The following is a 15,701-nucleotide window of genomic DNA, read 5'->3' as shown; positions in this document are numbered from 1 at the left end:
TGCACACACACATTTATACACACTTCCACACACAAAACAAGTACATTCATATGCACACAATTATACAAACAGACACAATCAAATTAAAGGATTATAATTTTTATGTTATTCATATAGTAACTTGACATTTTCATGGCAGGTATTGTGCCTGGTGAAAGGTCACGGTAAACATGGTTTCTTGTGTAAGAGGTGCGTGAGAATATCGGTCATTATTTTCAGATTAACCATTGAAAAGGTTATTGGTTTACATTCATGACAGTCATGGGATTTAAATGCTATTCGCACATTCAGAGTATAATTTCCTGTCCCCTCAAATCAGTGCGTGTGTGTTTTTGTATGTGTGTGTCTTTGTGTGTGTGTGTGTGTGTGGGGTGGTGGTGGTGGTGGTGTGGGGGGGGGGGGGTTGGTGTGTAGATCTGAATCTCCTCCTTTCTCACAATGGAACTAAGCAACAATCAAAATTTCAACAGTCAAAATAAGAACAGGGCCTTAATCTGTCATCTTGTTTAATGTCAGGACGCAGAAAAGGCTGGATTATGTTTGTTAGTACTATTTTGTTTTAAAGGGGGTTTTGTGGCTGTAAAAGGGTGTGTTTACAACATGTTGATAAGAAAAAATACAACATCCCTTCCCTATTTAGTAAAACACTGATCAGAGTCATTCAGAGGACACTCTCTGATTCTCAAACCACACACTTATTTCAATGTCATTTCCCACATGTCATTCCAAAATCCAGTGATTGATATTGATAAAATGGATTGAAAAAAACTGAAAAAACTTCTCATAGCTAAGCTTAGCATGCTGAGCTGCCGCTATCTGTATCAGCCAACGTGTCCTTCAGTTCAGTTTGATATTGACAGAAGGTTTGGGTGGTAGCTGGCGCTTTCCAGTCTTTGTGTGTTGATGTTTGCTTTGCTCTACCAGTCCATACAAATCACCCAACTCTTGACCAAAGGTCCGGACCTGATGTTAGGTGTCAGCAACCGAGGGACCAAAGTCTGTGTATCCTGACACTTGCGGATGAAGTAGCGCCCGGTAGTGTGTGCTTTTACCTGCTCGCCCAAGTCTTGTAATGGTTACCTTTGTATTCCATTTTATAGGGAAACCAGGTTGTGCAAATATGCCAATAACCATGCAGCATTCAGCTCAAATTGATTTCACCAAATCCTTCCCTCTTGATTCGTGTGGTTTACAACTGAACTGCAAGTGCAGTATAATACATGATCCGAGCACATCATTTTTTTACAATTAAATAGCAGTTCAGGCTCATCCCTTATGTATACAAATTGCCTTGTAAAACGATAGCCCCATAAAACCTGATAAATAATGCATAATGCCTTTTTAAAAGGCGGCTCCTTGCCTCGCCCCCTCAGGTTGTGTACTCTGTAGGCTGCATCATGATAGCTTTTAAGTTAAATTACCATAAAATCGGAAGTGTTCACTGTTTAAAATAGTGGCTGCACAGCAGACGAGGACATACAGTTTAGGTTGCATTTTGTTCAGATTTCCATTCTGTGACATATTCATTTTTCAAACGGGTCGGTGCAGGCCGCTGGCCGTATGCCAATCAGGAACTAATGCCCGGCTCTCTCTCTCTCGCTCTCGCTCTCTCACACTGTGCCTCTCTCTCTCTCCATGCGCAGGCATGTGCTCATGTGTGTGTGCATGTGCGTACCTGTTGAAGGTGTGTGTTTCTATTCAGCTTTACAGCGATTACCCTCAGCTCCTCACAAAACCTACATCTCTCGACATTTAATAGGTGAAGCATTTGTACCGGGGGCTAGCTTTCATCCCTCATTAATCCCGGGTTATTCTGTGAGTCTTGCATGCTCTTCTGGAAGAAGGGTTTACCAGGGTCATCTCACAAATAAGTCGATTTATACCTTGCTATTGTTTCTCATACATTTAAATTGTCGTTTAATTTACGCATTTCAAACCTATTTGAGGCATTTGAGGGGTAGCGTTTCAATTGATGGTAGAGGTGTATGTGTATGTACTTGCAACTCTCGCTCTCTCGCTCTCTCGCTCTCTCGCTCTCTGGCTCTCTCTCTCTCACTACCTCTTTACACCCCTATCTACCTTCTTTCCTTGGGTAATGATACTATTCTTCTTGGACAAAGGAAGAAAAGGGGTGGAAGAATACAATAAACAGAAGCGATGAAGATTACAAGATGACACAGCATGTAAAAAACAATGCAGGATATTGGTCCTAAGGGTGTCAGTGTGTCTTTCTCCACTTAAAAAATTAAAAAGCTTAACAACGACCGGACTGCAAGTCTCTGTTCGTTGAAAAACCCCACACAGCCGACTGGGCAAGGGGGCGGTTTGTTTGACTTGCCACGTTAATCCAGTTCACATTATACGTTCTGGCTTCTTTGCGTGTCGTCACAATCAGGTTAGACGAGTCGAGTCCTGGCATCCGTCCCTGTGGACTCCGCAGGCCGCCTGGCGTAATCACAGGTTCCTCTGGCCAAATGACAGTTGGGCCCCATTTGAAAAACTATGAATTGTAGAAAGGGTATTGTATAATGCAGCGTACAATACATAATAGTGTACGCTGCAATATACAATTCCATTTCTATAATTCATAGTTTTTACAATCATCATACTGGAGCCATGTAATGACTGGGGAGGTCAAGAAGGGTGTTTCCCTTCTTGAGTGTGTGTGAGTGAGTGTGATCTTGGGTGTGTGATTTGACACATGCAGCTGGTGGCAAAGCCAATAACTGTAACTCTCTGCCAGAGCAAACATGGGAAACCTTGGGCTGTCAAAAAGCTACCAATATCAATCATCCACCCTATAGCTGTCCTCCTTTACCCTGTAGGCCTGACTTTATGTCCCTTACTTACTCCTTTTATATGATTTTAAGAGAAATGGAAGGAACTATGGAAGATATGGAGGTATATACACATTAAGTTGGATCGCTTGCTTGTGCTCAGTACAACATTAAAGTAAGAAGATAACATGACTGCTTGCTGTTTCTTTTCCATTGCACTGTTCGTAAACTACAGTCATTGTAACAATATGGTAGCACCCTAAAAAATAACTCAGTTACTAAGACTTAGTAGTCTGCACGTAGCCTTGAAATACTCAAACAAAAGTGCTGAAGGAGATTAGCAGAATTGCATCACCTTGTAAACGTCCTTATCTTCAAATGTGATGAAGTGTATCCAAGTGTTCCTGGCACTTCTCTGACAAATACCTCCCAGACAGCCAGCAGCACTGTTCAGATCAGGACAAACCGAGTGGGTTATCAATGTAAGGCTGACGGAAGAGAGCAGGTCTTCGCTCCTGACCGTCGGTGTCCAAAAGTCTCCATTGAGTGTGACAATCTCTTATTTCAGGAGCACGTTGGTGTGACTTTTGAGATAAGTCACATTGAATTTGTCATTTATTTTTCTTGGCAAGGCTTTCCACCCATAACATTCCTCCTTTTGTGAGTAACACATGGCAGCGGCGAGGCGTATTGGAAACTTTATGTGTTTTTTTTAAGCATTGACAGCGACAAACTACAAATCTCCTTTTATCTCATGATGGGAACCGATGGAACATTGATTGACATTTGATGCAACTGCTGAGAGACAGGTTTACACCTGTAGCAAACCACCTGTGGCAATATAAAACACTGTTGGTTAGCAGTGGGGCCCATACGTACTAGCGTACGACAGTCCTCATAACACTACAGAGATGTGGTCTGCCTGTTGTGGCCCTGAGTTATTTTAGCTTGATTTATCTTGAGCCCATTCCTGTGGCACATCTCTATCATTCAGAACACAGGAAGTGGAATCTTCCTCAGTCCCCTTCCTTCCTTCCTGCCTCCTGGTAATGGATGGATTGTGCGTTGCAATGCTGAAAGTGCCATTGGAGTGGGGTAGTTTGTGTTCTATAATGGGGGATGGGGGCAGTAGGTTTGGATTGATCTCATGAGTAACAAAACAACAACAACCCCATCTTTGTCGATAAGTGAGGGCCACAGATCTTGTCATCACATGTGAGTTTTACCCTCCCAGATGATCGAGCTGGGGGGCCGGTAGGATATGGAGGGGGCTGAGGGTGTGTGTGATGACAGGAGGGGAGGAGGAGAGGGGGGGGGAGAGGGGAAGGAGGAGGGGAGATTGCAGGTTGCAGACAGTTTGAAAGGTATGACGAATAGGAATAAAGGAAGGGACGAGGAAGGTGCTCTGAGTGTTCTTTCCTGTTTCTCTCTTTCCTTTATGGCAGCACTTCCTAAAAATAAATAAATATGGATACCAAATTCATTTTTGCATGCATTGGGCAATAGTTAACCTTAGACCTGTCTCTCTCCTTCTCTGTATAACCTTCTCTTTCTCTCGCTTTCTTATCACGCTTGTACTCACTCAACCACTAGTATCCACATACTGTTAGTTTGAGGTATAAATTCCTTGTGAGCTGAAATCGCAGTTCACTCATCTGAAACATAACAAGATCCTTCATTTTAAGTGATGCTTCGTTTGTGTTGATATTATTATTTAACACAGCGTATTATGTAGAGTTATGTGGCCCATAACTATGGCATGAAAAGGTCTGGCATGGAATAAGATTTCAGGTAACAAATCTAAACTTATGAGGGCTATACATACTCTCTAACTAAATCCCACTATCTCTCTCCCTCTCTTCATGTGTCTCTTATTATATTTCTCTCTAGCTATCTAGCTAGCTCTACCGTCATACACCAGCACACAGATCCAACCAACCATCTGTGTTGTTCACTAGGGGTGAGAAAATGAAACCCCAAATGAAAATGCGTATTGTTGATTACCAGTAGTTCCCCACTAAAAGACAGCACACACTGCACATACACCCTTACAGATGCACACGCATACGCACGTATATGGCTCTCATCATTCAGATTCATTTCAAATACTTGCTAGCTTGCCAGATTGAGAATTTGGTACAAGGGGTACCATAGTTTAGTGGATGTCACGATAGGGCAAATGTAGCTATCAAGGTATGCACAACTTTGCCATGTTGGTGTACCTCAATCGTAATTAAATTTTAACAATCTCAGAGAATAAGAAGTAAGCGGAGAGTCCTCAGGGTGGCTGCACCTGGTTCAAGCCTAGCTTGAGGACAATGGGAAGAGAAGGCTAAATGCAACTCCAGACGAAGGTTCTTGTTGAAACTAGAATTTTGCCCTGAGGTTTTGCCTACCATCCGATTGACAGCTGCTCGTATAGCTTCAGTCACCAAGTGTATTGCCACCTTTAGGCCACAACAGCGACCCTAGTTCATTGTAGGTAGTATTACAGCCTGTACTTGTATAATATATTCTTGGAAACGCCATTCATGTTTGGTTAAGAAGAATATTAAGAATATTAAATGCAGTATATCAACCATTATTTCAGCTCTTAGCCAAAACTTTGCCTCGTATCAAATCCGCAATTAACAATGGAGGTTATACTTTTCATGGCAATCCTAAGGCCGCAAATTTCACTCAAATGGGTGAAACGTTTATCATTCCGTGCAAATCTACCTGTGAGAAAACGCAGACAGTTTTGATGCTAAATGCCAACAAGATAACAACTAAATAAAAAAATATATTTATGCATCTACATAGCTTTGCTCTGTGTCTGCAATCTTCACCTATTGTGTGTTAATTATGGCCGTCCTGACTTTGGGTTCAATGGAAGGTTTTTCACCATATCTAAAATGGAGGTTTCACATCGTGGCAGAGCAGTCTGACATGTTATAACCAAGCATTCAACAGGACACAATTTGTCTGTCAGCATCCTTGCGGGTTTGTCGTTCCTGCCAGTCTGGTTGAGCAAGTCCTTACATAATGCAAATTTGACAAGTTATGGAATAAAGCTTTAAGTAACTCGTGGCAGTCTGTTTGCAACAAGTATTCTTTCATTCTCAGCTGCCATGCATTCCCTGGACGGCATTTGTAGCAGGATGCTAAAGATTCTTACCTTACACATATGACAAGAATTTGCAAAAGTAACTACATAATTAGATATCCGGAAATGTCTCATTTGTCAAAGCCAATGTACTTAAGTACATGACACTGTATATGTTTGCTACAAGTATCCCAGCCTCTGATGCATGAATGTTTATTTGTGCACAGATACGGTCGGTAAAGAGAAGGGAGAGAATTAAACATAGGTAAACAATTACCCCATTTCTCAAACATAATCTAACCCAAACTATAGGTCCTAGACTTGTCTATAGATGATCGAATATCCGCACAGGGAAGGAGTTGTGGGTGGTAGAGTCCTGCAAAGAAGCAAGTGGAATTCCTCAGATATCTCAAAAAGTAAATGGGGTTTAGCATTCAGAGACTGGTTTTCTCTTGACACCTGTGGTACATCAACCGGCCTCAATCTATAATGGATGACCGTTTGGAATGTGGGCAGATCAGCATGTTAGTGGTTCAGAGGAGTGAGCGTTTATGGCCTCATCTTGGTATATTTGGAATACAGCAGGCTTTGTAGCGGTGCCTCTGTTTGGTTGGGTTGTCCTTGTACCATCCCCGTGTATACCATGTTTATTTATGATTCCTCATTAGCATACCTCATAGAATTGATTCTACTGTTGGCCAATCCACTTTCAACCATTATCATGAGTTTGCTAAATTATTTTCAGAACTTGATGCGGTAATCACAAAGCTGGTTAAAGGCCGGGAAGTTAGCAAACCTGGATTCAAAACTCACTCCTTGCTCTTCTTTATTGTTTTACGCAGGAAGACAGCGAGATCCCCACCAGCGTGGTCGTCAACGACTCCCTCAAGTCGCCGCCCCCCAGCCAGTTCGATGCCGAGTCGGTCCTGCCAGCCCCCTCTGTCGCGGGCTCTGCAGACGCCAACTTTGGCACCGACGAGGGTCTCCAGACCATAAGCCTCACTTCCGAAGACGAGGCTCTGGCCTGTGAAGAGGAAGTCTTCCCGGATTATGAGGCCTCCGTGGCCCAGGGCAGCTCCATCACCCTGGAGCGCTCCAGAGCGGACAAGCTGAAGCGCTCCAGCCTGAAGAAGGTGGACAGCCTGAAGAAGGCCTTCTCCCGCCACAGCATCGAGAAGAAGATGACCCAGATCGGCACCAAGATCGTGCCCCCAGAGCGCCGCGAGAAGATCAAGAAGAGCTTCACCCCCAACCACCCCAAGAGCCCCACCTCCAGGAGCTCCTCCTTCAAGGTGTCCCCCATGACCTTCAATGTGAAGAAGGTGCGCGACTCCGGGATCTACGTGCAGGACGGCGGGGAGATGGCCCATGTGGAGATCCCTGCTCTGGGCAGCATGGACGGAGAGGCCTCCATGGCAGAGGTGCACGACCTGGCCGAGGGCCTGGCAGGGGGGGCAGCGGGAGCTCTGCAGAGCTTCAATACAGAGGTTGTGGTCAACGGAGACAGCCAAAGCGTGGAGGCGGTCGACCTGAGTTTCAACCGCACCGCCAGTTTGGCGCTTCCGGAGCAGGAAGAAGTGGATGGGGAGGATGCCATCGAGGGAGAGCAGGAGGAGCTGGAAGTCCTGGTTAATGGGGCCACTGATTTCGCCGCTGACGTCACAGCTGATGTCACGGCTGACGTCACAGCTGATGTCACGGCTGACGTCACAGCTGATGTCACGGCTGACGTCACAGCTGATGTCACAGCTGACATCAAGGCTGATGCCGTGGCTGATGTCGCGGCTGATGTCGCTGCGGAAGTCGGGGCTGATGTCATGGCTGATGTCGTTTCACAGAATGCTGTTTCCGTGGCAGCCGTTGCTGTGGAGCAAGCATCTTAATCAGTAATTAGTTTGATTCTTGGATCTTTAAAGGTGACATATTATACCCCCAGGTGTGAGTTTGATCAGCCGTTACAAGCCGTTTTGAAAATCTGCCTCTTCTGACATCAAAAGTTGGCGTGTCCACCTATATATAAGACGGATAGATGAGCAACGTTTGCCGCAGTCCACTGGGTAGGCTGGTAGACTGATCTATCCAGCACACATATAGGTGGACACGCCCACTTGTGATAACAGAAGAGGCCGATTTTTCAAAACGTCTTGTAACGGCTAATAAATCCAAAAATCTAAAATAAATCAACTTACACTACCACCTGGTTTTATAATATGTCCCCTTTAAAGTTTCTGCTTGTTTTGACTGGTTTTAATTAGAAGTTGTCTTTCTAAATTGTCACTGTTTGTTTGGCAACTCTTTTAATGTTGTATTACTTCTCACAGTCTTGCATCATCCCACCTTAATACCGATGGGCCCCTAGACAACAGTAGTCTAGAGAGGATTAACACTGGCTGCATCCGAATACTTAGTACATACAGTACTACTACTTTCTGTTCAGTGTCTACTACTTGACCGTACTACACTTGACAGTAGGTGCGTTTCCACCCCCTGATTTTATGCAAACTTTGAAGTATCAAATCAGTAAACGGTGATGGAAACACCAAAATTCGCATTAAAAATCCTCTAATTTGCAAAAAAGTTTATCCGCTCCCATGAGGTGGTTTTTGAGAAATGCGAAAGAGAGTAAATTCGCAAAATGCCGAGATGGAAACACACTTTTCGAAACCGCTGTGACGTAGCGAACTTTGAACACACAGGACTCTTCTCTATTGGCGGACTAACCGCTTTTTGTTACATTTGTTCCAGCTTTTCTACTTCTACCATTTATTACAGCCACGTATCGGCATACATTTTTTGCCTACAGCGCCACCTCCAGGCAGAACTAGGGTAGTATCCCGCTCCAACCACTTGATGGAAACGCACCTAATTCAAATTACTTTTTTGCGAACTTTCTAAAGATTCGCATCACTTTTTAGATGGAAACGCAGCTACTGTAGTACGCCTCCGAACACCGCCGAAACTCCACCGGATGTCCGGAGATGACGTATCTCCCTTCAGATGCCGGCAAAATTACCTTGATAAGTTACCCTTTTTCCGTCTTGTCATCATTGCTATTAAATTAAAAATGTCTCTTTCTAATTACCGATTAAAGAAACATTTAATACTTACATTTAATACCATCTCTTCTTCGTCCGTTACCAGACTCCGGTTGCATTGTAGGATAGCGTAGTGACCTACCGTTGTACACTGTGGTGGTAGTACGCATTCGGAAATGTTTTCCGTACTACACAATGCGTACTGAGCATTCGGACGCGCTATATTTGTGGCGTACTACAAAATGCATACTATATAGCAGTCAAGTATGAGTATTCGGATTCAGCCACTGTCTTTCTACTTTTTCTTTCTTAACCTGTTTGACAATAACCTAACTGATACACAAGTCAATAGCATGAATCCAACCCAATGCAGGTTTTTCCCTAGACCCCCTGTGTGGTGGTCTCCAAACGTACAGCCTTTTTGTGTCACATTCACAATAACTCACTCTCACAGAACTAAACCCAAGCCACCCCCATATCTACGGGGTGAGCGGAAAACCATCTTCCTCCTCCGCCTCCTCTGTTGGTCTTTCTCAGGAACACACTATCCGGCGAAGAAGTGGACTCTTTGTTCATTTGAAAGAATTAAAGGAAAAAACATTACTGCCCGCAGCTGGTGGAGTCGGTGGGTTGCCAGGTTGTGTTGAAGAGGGAATGGGACGTATCAATGGCATGTTTTCAAAAGAGCAGACCCAGAGTTTTTTTGTGGACTTCATTTCCCAGAAGCTGATACAAGAACGTCCAATGTCCTTAACTTCCTGTAAACACATTAACGCGTCCACTGTCCACATCCACACATATGTTGAATCTAGATTCATATCAACTAGCTAATTTGTGTTAACAGGGAAAGTATACTTACACCAACTTGGTACACTTGTGACTCATAGAAAATTGGGGGGTTCAATTCTTAGTGTTGTTTTGCTCAGGGACGACAAATTTATATGATAATCTTAATGTATTAAATATATTCTTAATACAATAATAACAATAGCAAGATATACCCATGTTTTTGTATGCTGCAAATACACAAAACACTGCTTGGGTGCTCAATGACAGGTAGAAGGGAAATATGGGTTTTCATTCAAGGTTTTCTTTACTTGTTTGTTTGTGTGTTTGTTTACAGGAAATAGTCAACATTATTAATCAATATGTACTATTTTGACACTATCCAACACAAGCTTTAACAAATGTATGGTTGTGTCAATTAATATAAGGCCTTCGATAATTCTTCATTGAATTTCCGTACTAAAACTTATGTTGCATCCATTTGTATTTAGTATTATGATACGTCTTATTTGAGGAACTATTTTGTTGATGTCAACAAATCGTTGCTGAACCTTTGCTGGTTAAACATTTTCCTTAATACAACCTTGTTGTGTGTTACGTGTGAATACCTTTTCTTCTTTACAAAACACCAATGGGAACATCTAAAGCTACGATGAGAAACGTTGGGGTATTCTTATACTATTTCATCTTGCATGCATAGATAGATAAAATGTAATGTAAGAGTAATGTTTATTCTTTATTGCTTCTTACAGTATATCTTAGGGAGAAGCACAGAATCCCAAATGCATACACACAAACACATGCAGGGTCTTTGCCAATGTACAAAATGTACAAGGATGCTTAATTCCTCTGTATGACTCAATCTTGTGTGAGTAATAGAAAGTGATTTGCATGAATTGAATTGTCCTGGACCCTTTTGGATACCTCCAACTTTATAGACAACAAAGAAAAATTATAAAAATGTAAGAAATGATGCCTAGTCTGGAAGGCCTGAATGAAAGACAGAGATAGGAGAGATAGATAAGGGGCAAGAGGGAGAAGGAGAAATACCAGAGCATTCCTCTGTTTGATGGATGTGTCTTCTACAGGCTATTCCTCATGCTCCTGGCCTCCTTGTCGAGACCCAGGAAGAGAAGAGGAAGAGGCGTTTGGGAGCCAGGTGTGCGCCCCAGATGGAGGTTCTCTTCATACCACAGGGCTCAGGTTTACAGGGTGGGGAGGGGGCGGAGGCTGGTCTGGGTGGGGAGGGAAGATGTTTGCTCTGGACAGTGTGATGCACTCCATGGGGAGAATTTGTGCCTCAGCCATGGGGCCTTTGGTAACTGAGTGGGTTGGGAGGGGGTAGAGGGTGGTGATGGTGTCTGATGTAGAAACGGTGATGGAGTTGGCTTGTGTATTGAGGTCTGTGGATAATTAATGGTGGAGTAGCAAAGTATTTATAAAAGCCTCCATTAGAAGACAGGGACTGGTGGAGTTAAAGTTGAAAAGCAGGTGTGGCAGGTGGGGGATACCTTGCTGTACTTTTTAGGTGAATCATAATATTGTAATAAATACTAATTCGTTCAACACCAAGCAGAATTATGTATTTTTTTCTCTGACTTGATGATATATTGCCATAATGTCAGAACTATACAATACTGGTGCATGAGATCTGTTAAAGAGTTATGGATAAAACTGTTTGCTTCCAACGGCACTTGACGTGTGGGTGTGTGTGCGTGTGTGAGTTCAGTTGCCTTTCTGTAATTTTGCTACAGTTTTTTACATGAAAAGTTGAGTCGCTATATGCCTCACTCCAGGAGAAACAATAAAAATAATTGTTTCTATTTCTTTAAATTCTTCTTATGTATAGGCCTATACTTATTAACATCCATATATGTTGTTCCATGGGAGTTGAATCGTGGATAAAACAGCACAAAAAAATGACACGTGTAATTTGTATGTTTTGGATTCAATAAATATGTGTGAGCTATATTAATTTGACATGTTTGAATCTATTCTGTTGTCACATAGTCTGGTTTTAGCAGGCCTCTGGCTGTTTTATATTTTTAGATGAGCCACTCAAACCAAAGACCTTTTCTTTTCCATCATTAAAATGTCCTACTCATTACATTCTCTTTTCATTCCTATTCTTTACACTTTAGCAATTTGAAATTAACATACTGTCTTCTCTTGTCTTTGGTATTTTTGCTTGTAACCTAGGCCTACTACTATAATCAAGCCATATATTTTACATATTTCTTGAATTGTGCTTCTTTGTTTGTTTGTGGTTTTATTCTTAGAAGCAATCTTAGTAGTCTAGGCGCTTTGTTACAATTATATGTACCACCTTGGTTAATCTTAGGCCTAGTTACAAACATAGCCTAGTAGGAAGGTAATATAAGAATATAATGTACCTGCATAAGGTAACACAAAACCGGAGGTGGTCTGCAAAGAACTCTTCAGGTATCCAGTTATGGTGTGTTCCAGATGCCTTGTACACCATGCGAGTTGCACTTGTGACGTAATTTCTCGTAGCACTTATAGAGCTCTTAAAGTGTAATTCCGCCTCTTGATACTTTTATTACACTCTATTATATTATTTAAGGTAGCCGGTAATCGACTTGTGCGGAAACATGGACCTACCGGTAAGGCACAGACTTGGAGAAGTCTTTTTTAATAAACTCCCGGTACTCAAACTAAAGTTTATGTTTTGTTTTATTTGTCGGGACCCTAGTCATGCTACTGCAGAGGTTTGGTGCTTTTTTGGGCAATATTAGTTGTTAAAAAATGTAGATTTGGGAGTGTTCACACCGCCCCTAGACAATGCAATGGAAGCAATTTGGGCTGTTACATTGCGCCGGGCATTCGCGAGCAAGCTCTATACTCAATTATCAACGAAAAAAAGTGTCTGGCGGGCTTATTTTATGGATCTTCATTCCGATTATTATTATTTTTTTACACTTTAAAGGGCTGATTAAATTGACAACACGCAAGGGGGTTTACGGACCCATTACGTCGTTGCGGACCCTTCTTGCATCCACCGCAAGGGCCTAACGTGCGCCTCCAAAAAAATTTGACCTTCCGTCGTGGCAACACAGCAGCAAGGGCTGTGATTGGTCCCCTCACTTAAACCCGCTATAATGTCTGGCTGCAGCCTGTAGGACATGGACATCCACATCTGACTGCTCAACTGCTAGGTTATACGCGTCATAGGTTTTATGCCAGGGATGATTTGAGTAAATTATGACCCTTTTTAAACATCGATATAGTGGGACATTTTTCATGATTAATTAATATCCATGTACCTTGGTAAACTATACATTTTTACGATATAATGGAAAGAACATCAAAAATGAAGAACTATCAAGCTAGCGCAACAGGGTTAGGGTTAGGGTAGTAGTGGTTAGGGTTAGGGTTAGGTAGTGGTTAAGGTTAGGGTTACGCCTGATTTCCACCGGGGACTTAAGTGCCACGGAACGACTGCGCCGCGGTCACCGCTAATGATCGCTGCCACTCTAATCAATGAAACCATCCCCACTGGGCGCGCTGCGGAACGTCACAGCAGCGTCCCAGGAGTGGCGCGCCGCGCCGCAGCGTTATCATTCTTATATTTTTGACGCAAGCCGTTGCTGAACCGCTTCAATTTTAACAGAGCAGATCGAGCCGAGTAGGAAGTGCAAAAGTAAAATCCATAAACATAGGCGTCGATTATGGGGGGGACGGGGGGACATGTCCCCCCCAGTATTTAAAATCCGAATTTTGTCCCCAGCACTTTTAAAAATGTGCAAACCAATTGCGACTGAAAAAATCCCCACATACTCAACCAAAATCGTCGAGTCTAAAATCATGCGATAGGCGCGCATGAAGGCATCATTTATTAGATAGGCCTACCTAATAAACCGTTGGAACACACAAGACCGGAACCCATAGCAACGCCGGTAAACAAACCCCGAGAAGCCCAATCCCTATGAGAGCCCCCCGCGCTACGGCCATCCGGAGGCGCACAGAGCTTTTGGCCATGATATTATATACAATTATATTATATTATATAAAGAGATCAGAGAGTCGCAAACGGCAACAATCACTTTCTCCTCCATGCTGCAGTTCACCCCGGACTGCACTGCACTGAGTTTGACAGTTGAACGCTGATTGGCTGTTACGTTACACATTTCACTCAGTGGCCACGCTGTTGAACGCTGATTGGCTGTCATCACGCAAACTTCGCGTCAAAGTTGAAATAATTCAACTCGAGCGAATTTGCCGCGACAAATCAAAACAAATCAAAAAAATTTGCCCGATACGCGTCTCTACGTTCACTTTGTATGGGATCTTGTCGCCCCGTCGCGTTTGGTGTGAACGCACTGGAGAAGTTTCAGACAGACAGCCAAAATTTACATTTTTATTCAGAAAATAAGCGGTCCTTTTGCTTCCTGTAAAAAGCATGTTTGTGACACTGGATAACGATATAGATACATCATCTAGCCTGCATGTGGAGGGCCACATAAGGTAAGAAATTGGTTCTGTTTGCTCGTGATGACCTGGCCAAAGGTTACCCACGGTCCTAAGCGATTGTGATCTGATTCTGGTTGGTGCTCCAGCTAGTATGCATTGTATATAGATTGCAGCTAGTTATGGAAGCATATATGTAGCAAAATTCAAATGGCAATGCAATCTGCAATTCAATAAGTAATTATGGAATTGACAATGCATTATGCAATTTCATAATGTAATTTGTAAATACGTTATTCAAAGTGTATTTTAATATGCAAAGTGACAATGCAATCCTCAATTAAATTTGCAAAAGTTATAACAATAAAAATACAATAACATTTTGTCAAATTCTTTGAGTTCCTTTATTAGGGGTCCAAGCCAACACGTTGGATCCCCATTGTTTTTGTAAGGATTTTTTTCAAATTGAAAAGCTATAGCGTCCCCGTGATTGCAATCCACTTCGCCACGCTCCGTGTGTTGCGATATTCAAATGACATTTCAATCCGCAAAACGAACGCTTTGCAAATGATTTGGCAAAACGTTTTCCAATACGTAATCCAAAACGTTTTCCAAAAAGTCAATATGCAAAGTGGCAAATGTATCAGCCAATAAGCGTCTGGGCGGGAACTACGTCACTTTCTATTGCCTCCAAGGGTATCTCCGCGGGGGACTCTCTAAATCGACGCCACTTCGACCTGGGCGGGACTTTACGTCCTACGTCACTCGCTATGGGTGTGCATGTGTGCGCATAGCCGTCACTCGCGATGGGTGTGCATGTGAGAAAGGTTTTGGCTTTAGTGTCTATGGGTTGGTAATAACGGTTCTGATGATTTTTCTGATGGAAAAGTGGTCTTTTATTTCCATAATCTTTGTTCAGTGAATGCATAAACCCGTTTGTTAGTTAGCAGTTAAACAAAATGCGATCTCTTTGTTTACAGTTACCAACGACCAACTGATGATTGGGGGTTCGATTCCCTAGTGATGCAAGGTTTTTTCTTTCATTTTGGACTGCACACACATCGCGAGTGACGGATACTCGCACAATTTACACACATCACTGTCTTTACAATTTCTAGGCAACCGAAGTTTAAAGATTGTCAAGTGGTTAACTCTTGAATCGAATGTACTAAGACCTGATGGGTTAGTGGTCAGAGAACAACTCATTAACGCGGGGATAAGGGGTTCGATTCCTTAATGAAGCTAGCTTTTTTCTTTCATATTGGACTGGACGTTTGTATGCCATTTTGCGTAATTTGTAGTTTATGATGAAGAAATGTTACTGGGGTTAAGGTTAGGGTAACGCTAAGGGTAAGACACAAAGTGTTTTTGCAACACAATATTTCTTACAATAACAAAGTCCAAAGTTTTGATGACTCCAGTAGGAAACTTAAGATACCTAGAGAAATGCGTGAGTGCTCACAAAACATCAACAAGTCAGCAGTGTGGTACAGGGTGATCATTTCTGATAAACAGTACAAAATGGAACAATGGAACCATTAACTCAAGACACCTTGGGTGTCTTGAAAGGCGCCTCTAAATTAAATGTAT

At 42.6% G+C, this 15,701-nt stretch overlaps 1 protein-coding gene across 1 annotated transcript in view; it reads left to right on the top strand.

Moving 5' to 3' along the window:
• cavin2a (caveolae associated protein 2a) overlaps positions 1 to 12,928 on the top strand; it is a 19,001-nt gene extending 6,073 nt beyond the window's left edge. The window contains exon 2 of the mRNA XM_056579679.1: positions 6,705 to 12,928. Within this exon, the coding sequence (XP_056435654.1) occupies positions 6,705 to 7,745 (1,041 nt within the window). The 3' untranslated portion in view covers positions 7,746 to 12,928. The remainder of the gene's footprint in view (positions 1 to 6,704) is intronic.
• Positions 12,929 to 15,701: the final 2,773 nt, after the last annotated feature.

The sequence above is a fragment of the Gadus chalcogrammus genome, chromosome 20 (genome assembly GCF_026213295.1).
Source record: "Gadus chalcogrammus isolate NIFS_2021 chromosome 20, NIFS_Gcha_1.0, whole genome shotgun sequence".
Classification (NCBI taxonomy): Eukaryota; Metazoa; Chordata; class Actinopteri; order Gadiformes; family Gadidae; genus Gadus; species Gadus chalcogrammus.
Note: the sequence above shows the minus strand (reverse complement) of the source record. Positions and strands in the feature narration are given on the sequence as shown.